Raw genomic sequence first — 23,336 nt, forward strand, 5'->3', positions numbered from 1 at the left:
CCCACCCAGTAAAATATTTACTGTATATCAAAACTGGGAATTAAGGAAGTATTCAAGTTTGGACAAGTCCACCCAGAAACAATGTTATTTAAAGTCACATCTTAGTCATCCCTGAACTGAAGCATTCTATACAAAACGGCAATGATGGAATGAAGCATTCATAAAACATCAAAGATAGAAACAAGCTGGCAATTTCTTATGTCCTTTTGAAAGCTAATGCAAAATATATATTGCTTTTTAAAGACACTTTTCCATCTTTTTCATAACTATATAAACCAAGTGGATTTCTGCTTTAGGATCTAAATATTTTTAGGCTGCTGCTTTCTTCATCCAAGTGACAGACTCAACAGACAGCACCAATAAACTCTAAAAGACAGCACTGTCTGATACAATGAACCAACAACAGGGAAAACACTATTGTGGAAAACGGGATTTGCGGAAGAAAAGCCACGTTTTTGGGGGTGACTCTCAAACAGGCCTATACAGGTGTGCCTGGCTTTAAGAACCCTTATTTGGGAAATGCTTATGAATTTACTCTGCCCATGGGCAGAGAGGAGGGTTTTCAAACTAGTGGGACTGGGAAGAATCCAAAGTAAGACCCCTTACTATACACATGTGCCTTACATGAGACCAGTACAGATTCTGTAAGTACTTCCTTTAGTGACAAGAATGATCAGTCTGTGAATTTGTTTTATTTTAACTAAGTGATGCTTCTAGAATACTTAAAATGCATTAGGTTAAGTAATTGCACAGACCACCTTTCAGCCTTTTTACCTGGTTAATATGCATAGAAGATTTTTTTTTTTTTTTTTTTAGTTCCATATAGCACAAAGATAGATTTTGGCTGAATCTTTGTAACAACTTTCTCAAATGAAGAACATCTTACGGAACATGAAATGCGAAAACCACCCAGTCAGTTAAAGCTGCAAGGAGTAGGGGAGATGAGTAATTATTACATTATTACAAAACAACGGTCCTCTGTGGGCACCCCAGGGCATTTAAATGCATGTGCATGTTTACATGGCATGACTTGTGTGACACACAGCCCAGAGGAGAGGAGGAGCACCAAGAAGCATGGTCGGAAGGTTCTGGAAGCCAGTGACCACTACAGAGCTACTGCAATGGCAGTGAAGCCCTTAGTTGTCAACTTCCGGCATACAGGTCCTCCTTTGTGTCCCCAGAGCACTCATCATAGTGCTTATCACAGATACACACTCCGTACATCTTAGCTAGCTGAATGGATATGTCAATGGAAAGAAACAAAGAAAATAACAGGGACATGGAATTCCCTGTACAACATTTGAATTGTTGAAGACTTTGAAAAGGCATGAGCTCTTAAAGTAAGGCACGGCTGCATAGACACATTAGTCCCAGAGTGCAAAGGGTGCAGAGACACTTACAGCCCCACAGTTGGGCATTTCACAGATGAAGGAGCCTGAGGGCTGGCCCAGGGCCTGCAGGGGTGGTCCCTCAGAGGGAGCCAAGGCAGGGACTGGTGGAGGCGGCTCTGGAGACTTCGGGGCTTCACTCTCCTCTTCTTTTGTGGACTTCCTATCTTCTTCCAGGTCTTCCTCCTCTTCCTCTACCTCTTCTTCCTCTTCTTCGCTCGTCTAGTGTTAAAGCAATAAAAGGAAAAGAGAAGTCCCCAAATGCCAACTTAGTGATGAACAGAATTTACAGACTAGTAGGAGAGACATGAATGGATTCATCTGTTTCTGCCTAAGGAATGGCTGGAAGAAAACAAGGTCTCTAAAAGCATTGGTTTCTGTACACTTGGAATTTTTAGGTCAAGGAAACCCCTTCCTTTCCCCCTCATCCCTATATAAAAATATGCTAAGGATAATTGTTTTCTTGCTGCAAGGTATAGGTTTCGATTAGCCAGCATACAGTTTTAAGATGGTCAAAGACCACCGAATAACATTAGACTACTTGCTGGCAGAACAGTCTTGAGTATATGACTAACACTTCTTATTGTACTGTTTTAGCACCTCAGGTGAAGTTGAGACTAGGCCTTACATATCCTACAATAAGAAAGGCAGTCCAGTCCCAGACAAGCCAAAGTATCCTCAAGACTGCCGCAGTTTCAAACTAAGCTTATAGTCATGCAGAGTTTCCAACCAACTAAAGTTTGAGATTACCTACAAGGAAATAATTGACAGTCAAGATTTTTAGTTTCTGTAACAGTGAGAAAAATCAGTTAGTTTTTTTTTTTAAGTCTCCCACTTGTGCTATTTGTTTCAGCTGCATTAGGGAACTAAGACGGTGACTAAAACTCAAGGCAGTGGGCAGAGAGAAGGGTTTGCAAACAGTGCTGTGGGAACCCCTCTAGAGAGATACTAAACAAATATAATGATTTGCTTTTATAGATAATGGCCTTATAACACCAGTGCTTCACCAAGGTGTCTGGTCTGACCCTTGTTACATGGAAAGCACATGCACTCCTTGTTATAATGTGTCTCTTCTCTGCTCTTTCAGAAAATATTCTTAAAGAGGGAGCTACGATGACTTTGAAAAGGACAGACAATTGGAGGGGGTATGTCATTATTTTCTTTAGCATGTGTTTTTTTTCTTTTGACTCTGACCATAGGTCTGGAAAGAACACTGTTCAATGCTTCCATTTACTCCTGTGTTCCTCCTAGAGGCATTTTATGAAGAACAAGAAAAATATTATCTATGAGTAAAGATCCTTTCAGCTGATTTGCCCCAGCCCTGCCTCACTTTAGAACAGCACTCACTAAGAAGTAGCCAATTATTTTCTTGTCCTCCTAAAGGTTAATTAGGTAAGTTCATGGAGTAGCTTGGAACAGGCACTCTGGGTGGGCTGAATGGAAGGACAATGGCCTGGGAGGCTAAACTGTTGTTGATGGATGCCATCGAACTGATTTTCACTCATATTGATCCCATGTGACTGAGTGAAACTGCCCATGCTGTTGTTGTTTAGTGCCACTGAGTGGGTTCCAACCCACAGCGACCCTGTATAGGGTTTCCCAGGAGCAGCTGGTGTGCTTAAACTGCCAAGTTTGTGGTTCAAACTGACTTTGCTGTCCAGTGCATTAACCCACAGTGCCACACTAGGACTCCCAAACTGCCCATAGTGTTTGCTTTTCTGAAATCTTTATACAGAAGCAGATCACCAGGTCTTTCTCCTGAGGAACTACTGGGTGGGTTCAAACTGTCAACTTTTCAATTAGCAGCTGAGTGCTTAACCATCGAGCCACCAGGGCTCCTTTTTGCTTAAATAGCCCTACCTGACCTTTGTTTTCTCTCTCTTTCTCTCTATCCTCACCTGGGTGGCAGATGGAGGGATGCTGGCTCCTCCAGTTCCAGAGAGGATGGAGGACAAGGAAAAGGCAGTTTGAGGCTATTAGTAATCTCATTCCAGCTTATATGTGACAGCACTTTACAGTTTACAAAGCACACTGACTGTGTCACTGACTGTCTGTAAACAGACCTCCTGGTTTACAAATGAGGACACAAAGTGTATGTACAACTGCCTCTGACTGACAGGTCATTTGTTTCTGCCAGGCTCCTATTACACACTCACTGCTGAAAGCAAATGGACCTCCTGTTTGTTGGACCCCGGATATCGGTGTAACTCTGGGTGAGCCGACGATTCTCAGAGCACAGACGCGAAGATTTCCAAGAACAAAGATTTATGAGAGTGGCAGTACCCTAGGATTCAGAAAACACAGCCTCCTTTCTCTAGTTTGGATTGGAGGGTGAAGAAGAAAAGAAAATGCTTATATATATGGTAAATTTAGAAGTAGCTCAATGGTCTTGGTATTGAATGCCATGTACTTGCATAGTTGAAATGAAGTATTAAAAGGGTATATGCCAGAAAACATCACCCATTTGCCAGTTGGTTGTACTGTAGTGACTTGTATGTTGCTGTGAAACTGGAAGCTATACCATTGGTATTCCAGATACCAGCAGGTCATTCTGGTGCACAAGTCTCAGCAGAGCTTGTAGACTTAAACTGACTAGGAAGAAAGACGTGATTTTCTTCTGAAAACCAGCCAATGAAAACTTCATAGATCACAACAGAATACTGTGTATGTGCTGGAAGATGAACTTTCTATGCTAGAAGCTGCAATAATGGATTGGCCCATACCAACAATTGTGAGGATTGTATAGAACTAGCCAATGGTTTGTTCTGTTGTACATGGGGGTTGTCATGAGTTTAGAACCAACTCCACAGCAGCTAATAGCAACATTTAAGAACAGGTTTTGGTTTCCAGTGGGATAATGAGGATTAATTTGTAAGGATGACATTTGCTGAAAAAGTTTAATGACTAGAGATGAAGGCATAATACCCACACATTTTATAGAGTGGTTTGTGATATAAAGTGCAAGTCTCTTAGTACTGTAGAACATATAAACTGATTTCATTTAAATGGTCTTATTCCCACATGAATTTTACCAGCTTTCAAGTTCTTTACATTTGAGGTAAAAGCACATTCTGCTAAACTCTAAGGGCTCACCCGATTCCTTTGCAGCACTCTCAAATATCAGTTTATTAAGCAGACCATGACCTATAACTTGGCATTTGAAACAAATGACACAGTAACTTGTGTTGACAATGGCATCTGTTTCATGGTATTTGTTATACATACAATTTTCTCAAAATGCCATTCTTTGGCTTAAAAACCCTTAAAAGAAACTTGGATATAGGCACAAAATTATAGATTAAATTATGCTCTACGATGGTTACATGTGTCTCAGGAATTGATAGCTTTATTACAACTGACAATCTATATATGCATCCCAGATGATTTATCACCAAGACACATGGGGACAAAGAGATAAGAAGATAGAAGGCGAACAATCCCAACATGTAGAACTCTGTGCTAACAAGTTGGTCATTTTAGGATGTATTTGTAAAAGGAAAACTTCAGTGATATTACAAAATTGGTAAAAAAAAAAAAAAAGTGGGCAAACAGAGGGCAGAGAAGTTGTTATAGTTTAACAAGATGCTCAAAACTCGGAGTGTCCTCAATAAAGGTGTCACAAGGAGGATGACATTTTTCTTTTCAGGCATGAAATTGGAATTTGTTATGATGAGAAATTATAGAGCTATAATGGAAATGCTCAACAACCCAAATTTACTCAGAGACACAAACTTCAGAGTGTTACAGTTATTGATGAAGATGGCAGTGATGACGACATACTGAATGTCTGCTCTGGATAAGCAACGCCCCCCCCGGTCCCCGCACCTCCACATACGTACTTTCTAGTCCTCACAATCACCTTGTACAAATTTTTCTTGTTTAAACAGATGAGGAAACTGGCCAAAGAAGTAATGGGATCCACCCTTAATCCCATCAAAACCCTGATCTAATGCAGGGGTGTGACCTGAAATACCTTTAATCTTATAGGACAGAAAAGGAGAGAAAAGTGAGCAGAGAAAGGGGAACTACTACCACCAGGAAAGAAGAGTTAGGAGAGAAGTGTCCTTTGAACTTGGGGTCCCTGCACTGTGAAGCTCCTTGTTGTTGTTAGGTAGCATCAAGTTGGTTCCTAGCAACCTCGTGCACAACAGAAAGAAACTTTGCCCGGTCCTGTATCCTTCTCACAATTGCTGGTATGCTTGAGCCCACTGCTGCTGGCACTAAACCAATCCATCTCGTTGGGGTCTCCTCTTTTTTTGCAGACGTTACCAAACATGATGCCCTTCTCTAGGGACTGGTCCCTCCTGATAACATGTCCAAAGTCTGAGAGATAAAGTCTCACCATCCTAGCTTCTAAGGAACATTCTGGCTGCACCTCATCCAACACAGATGTTTGCTCTTCTGACAGTCCATGGTACTGTTAATATTCTTCTCCAGCAGCCTAACTCAAATGCATTGATTCGTTTGTGGTCTTCCTTATTCACTGTCCAACTTTCACATGTATATGAGGCACCAGAAAATACCCTGGCTTGAGTCAGGCCCACCTTAGTCCTCAGTCTGACATATTTGCTCTTGAACACTTTAAAGAAGTTTTGTGCAGCAGATTTGCCTAATGCAATATGCTAGTTGATTTTTTGTTTGCTGCTTCCAGTGCTGATAATGGCTCCAACCAAAATGAAGTCTGACAACTTCAGTCTTTTCTCCATTTATCATGATACTATTTACTGGTCCAGAGGTGAGAATTTTTGTTTTCTTTACAAAAAGATGCAACCCATGCCAAAGGCTGTGGACTTTGGTCTTCATCAGTAAGTATTTTAAGTTCTCTTCACTTTCAGTAAGCAATGGTACCAAGACACACGGAAATCTCTTAGGAATGCTGGGTCTACAGATGCTGAAAGGAGACAAGGATCTTTTGCTAGAACCAGTACTCTGGATTCAGACATCTAGCCTCCCAAACTGTGAGAGAATACATTTCTGGTTGTTAAAAGCTATTTACTTGTGGTATTTCCATTAGCCTCAGAGCATTTTCCCCCCACTTTGTCTGGGATCACCTACTGTGATGGTCAAAGTGACAGGTAGTGGTACCTGGACCCCAGCTAGTACTTCTGGTTTCAGGTTAGTGGGTGCTGTGGTTAGCGTGGTCCACTTGTCCTTAGGATGAATTATTTCCTCGAGTCTTTGACTTTTTTCACTCTTATTTGCTCTAGATGTTGTTAAGTGCTACTGAGTCTGTTCCACTTTACATTAATCCGGTATGGGGTTTCAGAGAAGTGGCTGGTGGGTTTGAACCACAGATCTTGCAGTTAGCAGTCTAGTACTTATCCTACAACGCTACACCAGGACTCTAGATTAGGAAGAGAACAGTAGTTGTATCTTAGATGGCAACTTGTATGCTTTTAAGACCTCAGTCACTATTCACCAAAGTAGGCTGCAGAACATTGTATTTATGGATTATGTTAGGCCAATTGTCCCCTCAAGCCCAGTGATTCAGTCCCTTAAGGTACTTGGCTATGGCTAAGAAGTCTGCATACCTTTTCCTCCTATATGAAGGTAAATATTGCTTCAAAACCATAGAAAAAGATATCAAAATGAAGCTGTTATTTCTTGACATATCCTACATCTAGGCCTAAATATTCCACAGACGGTGTTTCCATTGCCCCTGACCTTCCCCAAGGAATTCTGTGCCTTTCTATTTACTCCACATCATAACGGCAGTGTGGGCATCCTTGAGGGACTCAAATCATGTTTCTTTTGTTCTGAGAACAAAAAGATGCCTGAAGGGGAAAGATCAGGTTTGTAGGCTGGATGGAGTAAGGTACCCCAATGAAATTATCAGACAGGCCTTGCTACACTTGAAGAATGACCAGGTGTATGGCAGCTGGGGGAATGGCGTGCAGGGTATACCCTTCGGTTGTTTGCACGGTTATATATTCCTGAGTGCTTTGGTGTACATCAAAAAAAAAAAAAAAAAATCAAGAGGGATTGGAAGCAAATGCTGTTGAATGATGATGCATGGGAGGGATTGAAATCATTGCAATAAAACGAAATATGAAAAGATGAATACAAAGCTGATGTTCTCCCATGTAATATCACTCAATTCACAATAAAAACTTACTAAAAGAAAAAAAAAGAAGAAAAGAATGAGTAGGTATATTGTCGTGATGGGGAAAAAATTCCTTGGTGCAACTTTTCTGGTCAGTTTTTCACCAATGCAATTTCAATTTTCTTAAAACTTTTCCTACAAAGCCCCAGTGATCTTCCTGTATCCTCTGAGAAAAATCTATCAAGATTATTCTTTTGGAATTCCAAAAAGCATCCCCATAACCTTCTGAGGTGACCTCTCTGCCTTGAATTTAATTGGCCCAGCAGATGTCCTTGGAAGCCACTGTTTTGATTAGATGTTTTTAATGAAGGCACCCTAATGAAACTACATGTTACTAAGAGAACTTGTTTGCAGCCATCCATTGATTGCAGAGACACACTTAAAACACAATTTATTTGGAATAAACCTATAAATGTGTGAACTAGAACCCTAGAGACAGTATTTTTGACTAACCCTTGTAAGCTCAACTATATACCTGTATATATCTGACTGGAATGCAAAGGTTGGAAACAAAGAAGAAAATCAGTAGTTGGAAAATATGGCCTTGGTGATAAAAATGATGCTGGAAATTGTATGATAGAATTTTGCAAGACCAATGACTTGTTCGTTGCAAATACCTTCTTAAAACATAAAAGACAACTAAACACATGGACCTCACCAGATGGCATACACAGAAATCAAGCTGACCACATCTGTGGAAGAGATGATGGAAAAGCTCCATAGCATCAGCCAAAACAAGCCTAGGGCAGACTGGAACAGATCATCAATTGCTCATATGTAAGTTCAGGCTGGAGCTGAAGAAAATTAAAACAAGTCCATGAGAGCAAACAAATTCTATGCATAGGACATTAATGACCAGAGACTAGAAGAGTTGTAGAATGACATCAAGAACATCATACAAGGAGAAATTAAAAGGTCATTAAGTAACAAGAAAGAAGGAAAAGACCAAAATGAATGTCAGAAGAGACTCTGAAACTTACTCCCCAACAGAGATGCTAAAGCAAATGGAAGAAATGAGGAACTCAAAGAACTGAATGGAAAACTTCAAAGGGAAGCTCAAGAAAACAAAAACAAGTATTATAATGAAATGTGCAAAGACCTGGAGTTAGAAAGCCAAAGGGGAAGAGAACATGCTAAGCATTTCTCAAGCTAAAGAACTGAAGAAAAATTTCAAGACTTGATTTGGAATATTGAAGGATTTTTATGGGTAAAATACTGAATTATGCAGAAAGCATAAAAAGAAGATGGAAGGAACACATAGTCATCGTATTACAGAGAAATGGTGATGTTCAACCATTTCAAGAGGTAGCACATGGCCAAGTGCCAACGGTACTGAAGAAAAAAGTTCAAGGTGCACTGAAGGCATTGTCAAAGAATATGGCTCCAGTAATTGATGGAATACAAACTGAAATCTTCCAACAAACTGATGAAGCACTAGAGGCATTTACTCATCTATGCCAAGAAATTTGGAAGGCAGCAACCTTGCCAACTGATTGGAAGAGATCCATATTTCTCTGTCCATTCCAAAGAGGAAAGACTCAATGTAATGTGAAAATCATTGGCCAATACCATTAACATCATATTCAAGTAAGATTTTGCTAAAGATAATTTAAAAAAATGGCTGCAACAGTACGTTGACAGAAAAATATCAGAGGTTAAAGCTGGATTCAGATGAGGATGTGGAAGAAGGAATATCATTGCTGACGTCAGATGGATCTTGGCTGAAAGCAGAGAATACCAGAAAAATGTTTACCTGTGCTTTATGGACTACGCAAAGGCTTTTGACTGTGTTGGATCATGACAAGTTATAGACAACATTATGGAGAATAAGTATTCCAGAATACTTAATTGTGCTCATGAGGAACCTGTACATAGACCAAGAGGCAGTAGTTCAAATAGAACAAGGGGACACTGAATGGTTTAATCAGGAAAGGTGTGCGCCAGGGTTGTATTTTTTTTATCATACTTATTCAATCTGTATAATAAACACATAATTAGAGAAACTGGATTATATGAAGAAAATTTGGCATCAGGATTGGAGGAAGACATATTAGCAACTTGCAATAGAGGTAGATGATACAACCTTGCTTGCTGAAAGTGAAAAGAACTTAAAATACTTACTGATGAAGATCAAAGACCTTCTGTATAGGTTGCACCTCAATGTAAAGAAAACAAAAATCCTCACTATTGGACCAATAAGTAACATCATGATACACAGAGAAAAATCAGAGTTGTCAAAGACTTCATTTTGCTGGAATCCATTATCAACAAAGAAGCAGCAGACAAGAAATCAAATGATGTATTGCATTATAAAAATCTGCTGCACAAGACCTCTTTAAAGTGTTCCAGAGCAAAGATGTCAGTTTGAGGACTAAGGTGTGCTTGACTCAAGTCATGGTATTTTCAGTAACCTCATATGCATGTGAAAGTTGGACAATGAATAAAGAAGACCATAGAAGAATTGATGCATTTGAGTTATGGTGGTGGAGAAAAATATTAAAAGGACATGAACTGCTAGAAGAACAAACAAAACTGTGTTGGAAGAAGTACAACCAGAAAGCTCCTTAGAAGCCAGAATGGAAAGACTTTGTCTTTCATACTTAGGACAAGTATGGGAGGGACCAATCCCTGGAGAAGGATATCATGAATGGTAAAGTGGAGGATCAGTGAAAAAGAGGAAGACTCTTAATGAGATAGATTGGCACAGTGGCAGCAGTAATGGGCTGAAGCATAACAAGGATTGTGAGGTTGGTGTAGCATTAGACAGTGTTTCATTCTGTTGTATAAAAGGTTGCTATAAGATCTATCTGACTTGATAACACCTAATAACATTTGCAGCATACACATCAATGTACATACAAGTATCCTCTCCCAAACCTATATATGCTGTGGGTGTATGTCCATATGCCATCTCACACCAATTATATATTTATTTATGTATCCACTTGTAAATTATTGTTATTACTGTTACTGTAGGATTTTGCATGTAACTATATTTATCTTCATTGCCTTTTATTTTACTTGGTCCCAGTGTCCTTCTTTGCCTTGGTCATGCTGAACAGGTCACCTTCTTATTATGCATTGCCTTTTCTTCACTCAAGTTAGTCCTGGTGTGTCACTATATTGTAAGCACTGGATTGCTAGCCACAAAGTGAGTGGCTCAAATCCACAAGTCGCTCCTTGGAAACTTTATATGAGTTGGAACTGAATCATTGGCACTTAACAACAACAGTACCTAGTTAGCAGAGTCCTGGTGTGATACTGTGGAATAAGCACTGGACTGCTGCTAATCACAAGGTCAGCAGTTCATACTCACCAGTCACTCCTCGGAAACTCTGTGTTGGAACCACTGCACAGCACTTAACAACATCAAGTTAGTGATTTTTTTCTTCCCTCCCCCTCCCATTCCCGGTAACTATCAAAGAATGTTTCTTTCTGTGTGTCAATCTTTTCTTGACTTTTTATAATAGTGATCTCAAACAATATCTGTCGTTTAGTGATTGACTTACTTCTCTCAACATAATATCCTCCAGATTCATTATTATTCTTTAACATTACATAACACTCCACTGTATGTCTCTTTCACAGCCATTCATCTGCTGATGGGCGCGTTGGTTGTTTCCATCTCTTTGCTATTGTGAATAATGCTACAGTTGAATGTGGATGCGCATGCATCTATTGGTGTCAGAGCTCTTATTTCTCTAGAACATATACCTAGTATACCTCTAGTAGTGGGATTGCTGGATAATATAGTATCTGTATTCTAACTTTTAAAGGAAGCACAATTTTCGACAGTGGTTGTACTATTTTACAATCCCCTCACGAATCGGGCTGCGAATCTCAGGGTCAGCAGTTCGAAACTACCAGCTGCTCTGCGGGAGAAAGATGAGGCTTTCTGCTCCCATAAAGATTTACAGCTTCGGAAACCCTGTACAGGGTCGCTATGAGTTGGAACCAACTCCACTGCACATAACAACAACAGCAGTGTATGAAAGTTCTGATCACCCCAGACCATTACCAGCATTTGTTGTCTTCTGTTTTTTTTAAATCATTGCACTTATGGTGGGGATAAGTGAAATAATACCTCGTTGTTTTGATTTGCACCTTTCTAATGGTGTTGTTTGTTGGCTAAGCACTGGACTGCTAACTGAAAGATTGGCAATTCAAACCCAACATCTCTCCATAGGAGGAAGATGAGGCTGTCTGCTCTCATAGGGATTTATTGTCTTAGAAACCCTATATAGGGTCACTATGAATTGGAATTGAGATGATGGCAGTGAGCTGATGTTGAATAGCTAATGACAATGAGCATATCTTTATGTATTTGTTGCATGCTTGAATGTCTTCTTTAGTGCAGTGTCTAGTCACATCCTTTGCCTATATTTTAAGTATATTGTTATTCTCTGTTGTTGAATGTTTTCTATAAAGATTAGTCTCTTGTCATATATGTTGTTGCCAAATTTTTTCCCCATCTGTAGGTTCTCTTTTTTACTCTTTTGGAGAAGTCTTTTGGTGTTCAAAAATTTTTAATTTTTAGGAGATACCAGTTGTCTAGTTTAATCTTTTTCTGTTTGAACTTTTTGTGTCATTGTTATTGTTGTTAAATGCCATTGATTTTTAGTTAGGTTTAAAAAGCTATTTATACCATAAATTAGGGCTCTTAAGTTTGCCTGTATTATTATTATTATTTTCTTTCATGATCTTTATAGTTTTAGGTTTTACATCTAGGTCTTTGATTCATCTTGCATTTGCATTAGTTTTTATGTATGGTGTGAGGTATGGTTCTTATTTCAGTTTTCTACAAATGGATATCCAGTTTTGTCAGTATCATTTGTTTAAAAGAGTCTCTCTTCTCTGTTCACTGGATTTTGGCCTGTTGTTGAAGACCAGCTATTCATAGGTGGATGGATTTACTCCTGGGTTCTCAGTTCCATTCCACTGGTCTATGTGTCTGTGGTTGTATCAGTACCAGGCTGTGTTGATTACCGTGGCTGTGTAGTATGTTCGGAGATTGGGAAGTGTGAGGACTCATACACTGTTCTTCAATAGAGCTTTGTTTATCTGGGTCTGTTTCTTTTCCATATAAAGTCGGTGATTCATTTTTCTGTCTCTTTATACTGATGGAATATAGAGATTGGGATTGCTTTACAGCTAGATTGCTTTTTAGTGTTTTTTTAGTACTGATGACTTGGTTTCTTAAAGTATGCGGAATTTTCATCATAACCAGACTCACAATGAACACTTACTGGCAGGGGAAAGGAAGGTGGGAACACTCACTTTCCTCCCACTTCAACAGGACCCACCTCCTGGCTCTACAGTGGAACCATGATGGACTTGGGTCAAAAGTCAGAGCACCCCTGCTGAGCGAGCAACTATCTGGCCTGTTAGCTACTCAAGGATCAGTCTCTCCTAAATGCTTCTCCTTTCCCCCTCTCCCCTTTAAGTCCTAATAAACCCTGAACTACCTGAGCATGTTCCATCACTGGCCACTTGTCTCTTTAACAAACCACAGAGGACACGTGATCAGGAAAGCTAGCCCAATTGTCCTAAGCAGGCCCAGAGGATGAAGAACACCCTTCTACACCCTCTCTGATGATCCCAGTTTTTCATCTCCACTTGGCAGGTGATTCTCTAAAGACTGACTGTGCACCCAGTACTCCAAAAGGAGCTGTGAGCTACTACGATGGCCTGAAATCAAGATTTTCTTGTTTTTGTATTTGTTCTTCTATCTTAGTAGTGTTTTATCTTCTAGCTCTCTAGTTCTAGCTTCTATCTCTCTTCAATTCTATTCCTTTGCCCTTTCAATGTATTGTCCATTTCTGATATTCTATTATTAATCGTTTGGACCTCTTTGTGTAGGTTTTGAATTGTTTCCAATGCTCTATCTTATTTGATTGTTCCTGTAGCATTTTCCTGACTTCTTCCTTATTTTTCTCAAAAGCATTATATAGTGTTTTGATGCCTTTTATAATCATTTTTAGGAATTCCTTCTCAGGCATTTCCAAAGCTTGCCCATCTTCTAGTATGGAGTGTAGGTCTACTTCCAGCTCATTTGCCTCAATCACTTTATCTCGTTTCTGGACATGTGCAGATATGGTCATCTGCTTCTGTTTTTTGGGCATCTTCAGGGGTTATCTGTGGACTTAATACTTAGATGGGGAAGTATTTTGGTATTTTTTATGCTTTCTGAATGTCTCCAGGTAGATGTGATCAGGAAATGGGCTTCCCTTTTCACTCTTCTTCCTGAGAAGTTTCAAGATACCACTATTGGTCATTTTGACGTAACTTAGGATTTAATTTTTGGCCTATTTCCTCTTTTGTCTGCTTGTCCCACTCCACAATCCCCGTTCAGGCCTTATTTCCTGTTGCAAACAGTTCAGGGCTGGCTGTGGCCATTTGGTTTTAATTGGAAACTGTCTCTTTAAATTTCGAGGAGATCTGTGCGCATGCGTACTAGAACCCTCCGAGGGTGGGGCTGGGGTGCCCACTAGCTCAGGCACCCCTATAGTCACCAGAATGGAGGTGCTCAGACAGCAAGGGACCAATGAACAGATACCAAAAGAGAAGAATGTCCACACCTTTATCTCAGTGGTTTTGCCAGGCATCTGTGGCCACTCTGATCCTTTCCCCACATGGTCTCACCTAAGATGGCGGCTTCTGGAGCAGCTGAGCGTCCCAGACTAGAAAGCAGTAGATTTCTTGCTTCTGCCACAAATTCCCCCAGCTGTGAGCCTTCCTTCCAACCTTCTTAGTATTCCTTTATATGTGGTCAGAGTTCTGGGACCATCCCCTGAGCCTGCTTGGCCAGGTATTCTGTGTTGTTGTTGGCGGAGCTCTTTGCTACACATCCACCAGATCCGCCATCTTGTTTGTTCCTTCAAGATTTTCTTGTTTTTGTGGGCTTGAGTCATCTTTGCACATACGCTTTTAATTCTCCCTAAATTTACAGGTCACAAGGGTGTAGATACTCCTCACCTAGCCCAGTATTAGCTCCTGGTGAATAAGCCCAAGATGGTGGGTCCCTTAAAATACCTCTTCACCTATCCTCATGAATCTGGCCTGGGGGGTGGGGGTGGGGGTGGGGGCTCTTTTCTGCCCATCTCCAAAGCCCCGTTGGCCCAAGATGGAGCTTCTGCTTGGTGTGGCCGTGTCTTCTTTAGCAGCACCCCTCTGCTCAGCATCCCCCATTCACCACTTCTCCCCTTGTGGGTTCATAGAGGGATTGTTGCTATGAACCAGAGGGACTCCTATCTTAGAAAAATACTCGTGCATTCATTCAATAAGTGCTGGTTGAATATCTACTATTATTCCAGTCACTGCCCTAGGAAAATGGTGACACTCAAGCCTAAAGAGACACCACTTTACCTTAGAAGACTGTATCCTCTGATTTTGCCTTTATGCGAAACAACACTGACAGAGCCCAGAATATTCCAGAATTGAAAAATACTTTCCAAATCATTGGAGGAGTGCAGGTGGGTAAGTGCTTTGCTACTAAGTGGCTGACCCCTGGGAGAAAGACCTAGGTCTCCAAGGCGAGGAGACTTAGTGCTTCCTTGTTTACTGCCTACAGTACTCATTTAGAAAGCAATGCTGTGTGACCTTGGTCATGGCTCTTTCCATCTCTAAACTTCAACTTCCTGTCTAGCAAATGTGGAATTTGGATAAGAGTCCCTAGGATGCTCTCTAACTTAAAGCATCTTTGGTGATCATTTCCTACCTAAACACTTTGAGACGTCTGGTAAACTTCCCACTTGTGTGTGTCACAGCTTTGCAGCTAGAATAGATGCTCCAGGGGCAGAGGCCCTGGGTCATCGAGAGCACCTCCGTTCACAGTGTTGTTTGCCCATCCCAGTGCTTTCAGTTGAATGAACCAAAGGTCATACTGCCTATTTTTTTTTTCTTTCTTTTCTTTCTGTTTTTATATTAGGCCACAAAAGAGGAAGGCAAGACGTCACTACTATAAACCAGCCAAACAAAAGTCCCAGCCACAGGGAACCCTGAATACAGAATCTGTCATCTTTGATGAATGGCATCACTATCTTATTAGCAAGTGTCTATTAGCACTTAATTAGCACAGCTTTGGTATCAGCTTCTGTGTGTGTGTGTGTGTGTGTGTGTGTGTGGTTTTCCAAGCAAGGATCAATTCTTAGTTAAGAGCTTGCTTGGGCTTTGAAGCATTAATGAATCCAAGTGGTTTTACATTTCTTTCAGTGAATTTGCATTCGACTACACTTTAAATTTCCCACAAGGGAACCAGGCTCAGACACCACACTCACCAGCTGTGCTAATTAAGTTAATTATGCCCAGGGCCTCAGTTTGCTACCTTGAAGAATAGGTATGGGGATGAAATGAGTTCCTATGCATAAAGTACCTAGAACAATGGCTAGCACATGGAGAATGTGGGTTAAATAAATAAGATAACCCACAGATTTGCTCTGAGAAGTGGAGCATGATTGGGAAGGGAAACATAATTAGAACTGTTCACACCCTTCATGACTTCCACACACTTCCCCTGATGGGGATGGAGGCTGGAGTTTAATAATGTGTTGAAAGATGCATCATTTTACGTACACATACATGGCAAGCACTGTTTTCCACAGTGTGAAAAAGAGATTTCCCTTGGCTGGGGAGGCGGAGAAGAGAGTTCACAACTAGGTTGAAAAGTGATAGTAATTACCAAAGGCACACAGATGGGGTTTGGAAAATGTATGGGTCCTGTAACGTTTTTAGTATGCAGTTAATCTTCATAGGTAAATCACTTTTGATTGTCTGCTAATGGAGGGCCATCAATGGAGGATAAAGGAAACATAAGGATTAGAGTAATTTACACACAGATGGATAACCAGTCCTCAAGATAGTGCTCCTGGCACTACCAAAGGGTCAAGGCTTCTCCTGACTCATGCTTTACAGAAATGAGGGTGAAATCCGTCTGTGTTCTGTCCTCTGCCGGGAGTACCCACGACATGGAAAGATCAGGAAGGGATGGTGACATCTTTATTAGCTTCACTCCTCTGTTCAGTAACCCCCTTTCACTCCATCTCTCTCTAGTGGACTCATAAAGGGATTATTGCTAGGAATTGGGATATGATTCCCACCTTGGAAAAATGTTCATTCATTTACTCAACAAATGTTAATTGAGTGTCCCTGTGCACTTGAACATCCTTGTGACCCTTAAGGATTCCAGGAGTGCCAGGGCCTCATTTATTAGCCAGCCAAGCCAATGTTGGGACCATCCTGGCTAATTCTCTTAGAACTCAAGCCAGCCATTACCTCATTTCCTAAACTAAACACTGAACTATAGGTCAACCCTGCAGATGCCTTCTGCTAATATCAGAAAGGTCAAGTCCTGAATCTGGCCAGAAAGCTGGGCCTCTGTTACCCACGCATGAGGCCATCTTGGTGACAAAATCAAACCAAATACCAGCCACTTACTAACTCAGGTGTGGGTGGGTGTGGGGTGAGCATGGGTAATGACGGGCAGTCCACTCACCACGCAGTCGTCTATGATCTCCGTAAGGCGTGTCCGGTGTTTCCGCCCTAACCGCATGATTTTTTTCCATGTGTAGTAGTACTCCACACACTGAGCCACTGTCTTAGACTTCACCTGTCAGGAAAATGAGCTCAAGATTAGCTCCAGCCATGGGCAGTGTGCAGAGCAGAGCAGAAACAGCAAGCGTCTTTGAGAACTGAATTTTGCAACAGGTAATATGCAGTTCCATACAAAATGCATTCAGTGGAAAGTCTCCTTCCCACACTTTATCATCTACCCAGTTCTTACTCCCATCTTGCAGTCCCAAAGAGCCTGTTATTCATTTTGTGGGTCTCATTCCAGAATTTCTTAGGTATAGGCTAACAAAAATTGATTCCCCTCCCACCATTTTTCTTCACAAAAGGTATTGTTGTAAAGTGCCATCGAGTCAGTTCCAAATCATAACCACCCTGTATAGGGTTTTTGAGGAGCAGCTGGTAGGTTTGAACTTTGTGATGCAAGTCAACTTTACAGTCCAGTGCTGCATCCTAAAATGCCACACCATTATATATGTTGTTTTGCAACTTGATTAGAGAAGGACATGCTTGGTAAAGTGGAGGGTCAGTGAAAAAGAGGAAGACCCTCAGGGAAATGGAGTGGACAGTGGCTGCAACAATGGGCTGAGAGGTGTGACGAGTGTGGCAATGGAGCAAGACAGGGTAGTGTTTTCCTCTGCTGTATATAGGGTTGCTATATAAAATGCTATTGCAGGGGTTGGAGAGTCCTGATTTTATGGTAAAATGCTGTAAATGTGCTGTGTTATTTATCACAATTACTATAATATAATTATGATCAGGAGTCAACACCAGAATCTCTGCTACTGGGTTGGGGGGCCGAGGGGAGATGTGTCCTATGCTCCTCAATTTCCTAAAAATACGACACATCTGCCAGATAGCTGTGAAATAAATCATATACATTATGAACCAGAAGCCCTCATTCTATTTATTCGAGAAAAATGTATAAATTATACATTTTGTAATTTTGAAACTGTGTAAATTATACATCTTTTCATTCAGACAACAACCTCTCCACATAATTGAAAAAAAAAGGACATAATTACTTGGACTTGCCATGTCCATGGACACACCCCACCCCCACTGGGATCGTGCTAACCCTAAACAATTATCACCCTATGCTGGGAGGGCTGTAAGACACCCTTCAGTATGAGCGTTAACTACTAGGCAAATATGTCTAAACATTTCTAAATAAATACTTCCCAATTCCCCAAATTTAATGTCAAGTGAGCATGAAAAAAGCAGGCTTACCATCTTCTGTATAAAAATGAAGTCCTTGCTGTAAGTGGCTAGTGCTTTGTTAAACAGTTTTCTTTCTAGAGAGGTCCACTTGTCCGAACCTATAATGAAACACAAACTTCGTAAGAACAGTTCACCATCCTTTCCGTTCGCTCAGATTATAAAATACAAGTATTTAGCAAACGATATGTGACTTACTAAACTCCTGATTCAATACAGGCATTGTAGTATCTCAGTGTCACAGCTGAGCCCCAGTCCTGTTAAGTTGTTTAAGTGACATTGAGTCGGTTCCGACTCAAAGCGACCCTATATAGTGTTTCCTAAGAGCAGCTGGTTGAATTGCTGACCTTGTGGTTCACAGTCCAGTGCTGATCCTACAGCGCCAAACCAGGAGTCCAGTCCTGACTTGTTGTTTAAGTACCATTGAGTTGGTTCTGACTCATAGTGACTCTGTATAGGGTTTCTAAGGAGCGGCTGGTAAGCTTGAGCCACCGACCTTGTGGCTCAAACCAACTTTGCAGAAAAGTGCATTAACCCACAGCGCCACACCAGTCCTGACTACTGAGGTTCAAATCCCAACCATGACTTTGTTACTTAACCTAAGACTCAGTTTTGTTATCTGCAAATAGGAATAATTATAGTGTTTCCTCAGAATTCACAGGGGATGGGTCCTAGGACCCACTCCCCATCCTCCCCCACCCCTCCCCCAGCAGATACCAAAATCCATGGTTGCCTTACATAAAATGGCATAGTATTTGCATATAACCTATGCACATCCTCACATATAAATCATCTCTAGATTACTTATAAAACCTAATACAACTCAAATACTGTAAATAGTACTTATACTCCCTTCTTAACCTTGGAGGGATTGCTCTGACCACTGAATTGTTGTTTTTTCCTGAATATTTTCCATCTGCTGTTGTTTGAATCTACACATGTGGAACTTGAAGATACAGAGGGCCAACTCATAGGGACTGTTAGAAACGTTAAAGAAAATAAGGCATGTAAAAAGCCTAACATAGTAGCTAGGAATAGCACTCCAAAGTTAGCTACAGTTTTTACATAACGATTACAGTCATAAGAGTGCGTAAAGGTAGCCAGCACCGTTCACATCCCCATTTAAGATGCTCATCATGTACAGGAGGGACAAGCCACATCCAAGGTGATGACTGAAATGATTAAAGGGGAGGTGCCAACAGAGGGCCACGGAGGAGGCACACACAGGACCAGCACAGAGCAGGAGGCTTCCTAGTAGAGAAAACACCAGAGCTGAATTTTAAAGGACACAGAGATGCAAGTCAGAGGCCAGAGTGAAATGAAGCACTTCATCCATTCATTTCCTATCAAGACATTATGCTAGGCTAAAAAAAAAAAAAAAGCTAACATTTGTAAGTGCTTACACACTGTGCCCTGTCCTATAACACCCCTGTAAGAGTGGTATTACCAATATTATCCCATTTTACAGATGGGGGGAAATGGAAGTGTATAAAAAATGACTAGTAATCCAATAAGATTCAAGCACTGAGTCCCAGTAGAGGAAGAGCAGAGGAAGCCAGAGGGGTGAATAGGGCCAGTTCTTGACAGATTTGGTGGGGAGGGGCTCCACAGTGCCAACTGGTGCCTCTGTTTGGCTGGCTAAAACTGATAACCATGTCTTTTTTTCTCAATAAAAGAAAAAGCTGGATGTGCAGATGCTCCCATAAAGTGGTTCTGAGTGGTTTTGGGCAATAATGTCTGTTTCTAAGGAGCTGCACTATCTACAGTCCTGGGGGTTCTGGGGAAGGTTCAATCACTATGACTGGTTCACTGAAAACCCAGTCACATCTCTTGACTTCCTGAATTCTCCATGTCTCTGAGCCTCTGGTCATCCAGGCGTTTGGCATTCTTCTACTTCTTCTTAGACCCATTGTCCTCCAAACCATGGTCATTTTTCTCCCATCCAGGACAAGTCCAAGGTTTCCACTTTACTATGGTCGGCTGATGGGGCTGAAGTTGAAATCTCATTGAAAAATCTCCTCTTTCCTTGGAAGGTGCAGCCAAAATCACAATTTGGTGAGTCAAGTGAAGCCACTCTGGGCCATGGGTTGAGATTCAAGGCTCCTTGGTAGAATGTGAGATGCAATGGTGTAAGCTCTCTGATTTCTGGAATAAACACATTCTCCTGTGACTTGGATGGACCGTCAGGTCTAGAGAGCTAGCTGCAGACTCAGAGCATGTTTGCCGCAGCTGGGCTGGTGCAGATGTCTAAAATGGCAGAGCCACCACACCATTTACTTGGTTTACAAGTTTCTATCTCTACAGTTTTCCAATAAATTCCTAGTTGAAGTAAGTATCTTGCACAGGTTCTGGAGGCCTAGGCATCTCTGGATGTGAAAATCACAGCAACAGGGAGGGGAATAGGTGCTGCTTGGAGAAACTTTGTTGGAGTGGACTTGAGTCGAGGAGTTGGTGGTGACAGGGGAGCTTGGAGCTCTGCAGCTCTCCCATTGCTACTCCTCAAATTCTGCCCAACATTCAGAGCCTTGGGCTTTCAGCTCCCACAGGCTCCTCTTACCCAGGAGGAAAGGCAGAAAGTGGAATTCAGAAAGATTAGCCAATAATCTAGTTGAATGATCAAAGAGTAGTCATGGTTCCTTTTAGAGATCCATCAAACTAGCTAACAGGTAAGAGGGATCAGAAAGATGATGATGGAAGATGATGATGGTGTCCTGTCACACCAAGTGAGTCAATCTCTGGACCAGTTTGTAAGGAGACTGAGCGCCCGTTCTCACCAGTGTTCCTTGTTCTCTGGATTTACAATCTCATAGCCTTACTCCTGGCTGCTCTTCACTTCCATGCTCCCTCTGTAGTCCCAAGTCAAGGAAAGAATCAGGTGTCTCCAATTCATGGTCTCTGATAGGGGTACTTTCCTGATTCTTAGACAAGGTTCTAAGCCAGACCTTCCTGGAATTTGCATCTTGGACAAAGTCCAGGATAGAATACAAAACTGAGACAGGGGGTCACCTCAAATACGCCCCTTTCCTTCCACCCTAGCAATACCATTCCTTTCTTGTGAAGTTTCCTGCTGCCCACTTAGCACACACAGAGGGCTACACTGCTGACATCCCCCCAGGAGCCATTTGTTCTACCTGGGGATTCCTGGCTATTGGGTTATTATCAGCAGGGGCCCCCTAACAAGACGATTAAGGCTAATTACAAAGAGCCTAATTAACTGGATGTAACTGGCGCTGAAACAATATCAAGAGGAAAAATGTTCTCAGCTTTGGTTGCTGGGAAACAGGCTCTGGACTGTGGCTAATTTGGGGGTCATCTACAGTGAGGCTAGGCAATTGGAGAGAGACTCGAAGGGGTGAGGGAAAGCTCCGCCACAGCATCTTTTTAAAGAGGGTCTTTTGGTTTGCGTTTTAAGAATTTTACAACTCTTACTGATGTTGCTATTTTTACAGTTACACAAGGAAGACAGGTGCATTGTCAGAAAAGGATTGCTGTTTTTATATCAGACTTTTATTTTTGTCTAGGGTTTTCCATAGTGGGTGAAAGTTGAATAATTTCTTCAGGGAAGCAGGCTGCTATCAGGTGCCCTCTAGGGGCAAAAAATAGAGAGGTCTGGCTCTGGATCTAAAACTCGAGCTTGTTCAACAAGCCTTTTCCTTATAAGTCCTGTGCCAGGCAAGGTGAGAACACATGAGGGTACCACAATCTAGCTAGAGACATAGGCTAGGAATGTCTAGAAAATGAAATTACTGTTGTGTTTCTTGCAAAGTATGCTCTTGAATATGTAATTCTGTCTCCTTCATCAGACTAGGACAACCTCCAGAACAGAGACTGTTTTCGCTGGGTGCTATGGAGTCAGTTGGTCCTGATTCTTAGCAAGGGACCCCATGTGACAGAGTAGAATGGCCCCATTCGGTTTTCTAGGCTATAGTATCTTATGGGTGTAGATCCCCAGGTCTTTTTCCCATGGAGAAGCCTAGTGGATCTGAACTAGAAACCTTTCAGTTAGTAGCCCAGCACTCCACTGTTGTACCATCAACACTCTATAGGGTGAAGAGTGTTGTTAAGTGCCATGGAGTTGGTTCCAATCATAAGACACCCTGTATAGGGTTTTAGAGGAGTGGCTTGTGAGTTTGAACTGCATGACCTTGTGGTTCAAACCGACTTTGTGGTTCAATGCTTTATCTTACAGCGCCCCAACAGGATTCCTAGGCCTCTCCAATTAAATGGGTTATCTCCCAGGTCAAGCTCAGGGTCCCTGGGAGAGCTTGGACTATTGTGGGAACCAAGGGAAACCTCTGCGGAATCTTTGCTGAGATGCCCAGGGCCACTTCTGACATCCCCTCTGATCTGCATCCATAGGCAGGAATGGCCAGTTTAGTGGGAAAAGTAAGGATGCTGCAATGACAGCTCAGGAGGGATGAGGCAGGAAAGTGAATAAGGAGGGGAAATGACTTTCAAAGGCCTGTGGGACCAGCTGTTTTCCTCCCCTCTTCCCCAAACTGGCAGCCTTCCTCTTCGGCCACTCTTGCCGCTTTCCTCAGAGACGGGCCAGGGAAGTCTGACCACCTTTGCTAAATCTCTGGGAGCCTGGAGTGCAAGTCCAGGGCCGGGAGTCAAGTGGGCTGTGCCCGGCCACAGCCACAGAGCAGGGGAGCAGAAGAGATCCAGAACAGTGTCCTGATGAGGTGGAAACTGAGCTAGACACACAAAATGTACTGAGGAGCAACCCAAAGGGACTTGGTACAAAGGCGAAATCAGGATGGCATAACAGAGACAGGGCTCAGGCTACCCAGGAACCAAGCGAGAGAGATCCGAAATATGGGGAGGAGGAAGTGGCAGCTGGTAGCTGGTGAGTGTGATGGGGATGAGCTCTGGGGCCTTCTCCTTTCTTCGTGGTTTGGAAGGGAGCTGTTAGGGGAATAGGGTCAGGTGAGACTTTCGATACTAGTGAGGAGAGGGCACCTTGGGAGAAGGAAAACAAGCCCTTTTGTTCATAAATTTAAAAGATTTGTTGGGACTCCATCTGTATACTTGATGGAGAAGGCAGGGGCTGATTGACACAG

General features: G+C 41.9%; 1 protein-coding gene across 3 annotated transcripts in view; it reads right to left on the reverse strand.

Annotated features, from left to right (window-relative positions):
* The window catches only part of TRERF1 (transcriptional regulating factor 1), a 289,891-nt gene that overhangs the window by 9,744 nt on the left and 256,811 nt on the right, over positions 1–23,336 (reverse strand). For 2 of the 3 annotated variants that reach the window (XM_006860460.1, XM_006860462.1), the window contains 4 exons: positions 18,286–18,374; positions 16,982–17,095; positions 12,979–12,985; positions 1,401–1,600 (listed from right to left, as the gene is read on the reverse strand). In XM_006860460.1, the coding sequence (XP_006860522.1) occupies positions 1,401–1,600; positions 12,979–12,985; positions 16,982–17,095; positions 18,286–18,374 (410 nt within the window). Of the gene's footprint in view, positions 1–1,400; positions 1,611–12,978; positions 12,986–16,981; positions 17,096–18,285; positions 18,375–23,336 lie in introns of all 3 variants that reach the window. The other variant, XM_006860461.1, reaches the window with a different exon arrangement.

Source organism: Chrysochloris asiatica, unplaced genomic scaffold (genome assembly GCF_000296735.1).
Source record: "Chrysochloris asiatica unplaced genomic scaffold, ChrAsi1.0 scaffold00038, whole genome shotgun sequence".
NCBI classification, from domain to species: domain Eukaryota; kingdom Metazoa; phylum Chordata; class Mammalia; order Afrosoricida; family Chrysochloridae; genus Chrysochloris; species Chrysochloris asiatica.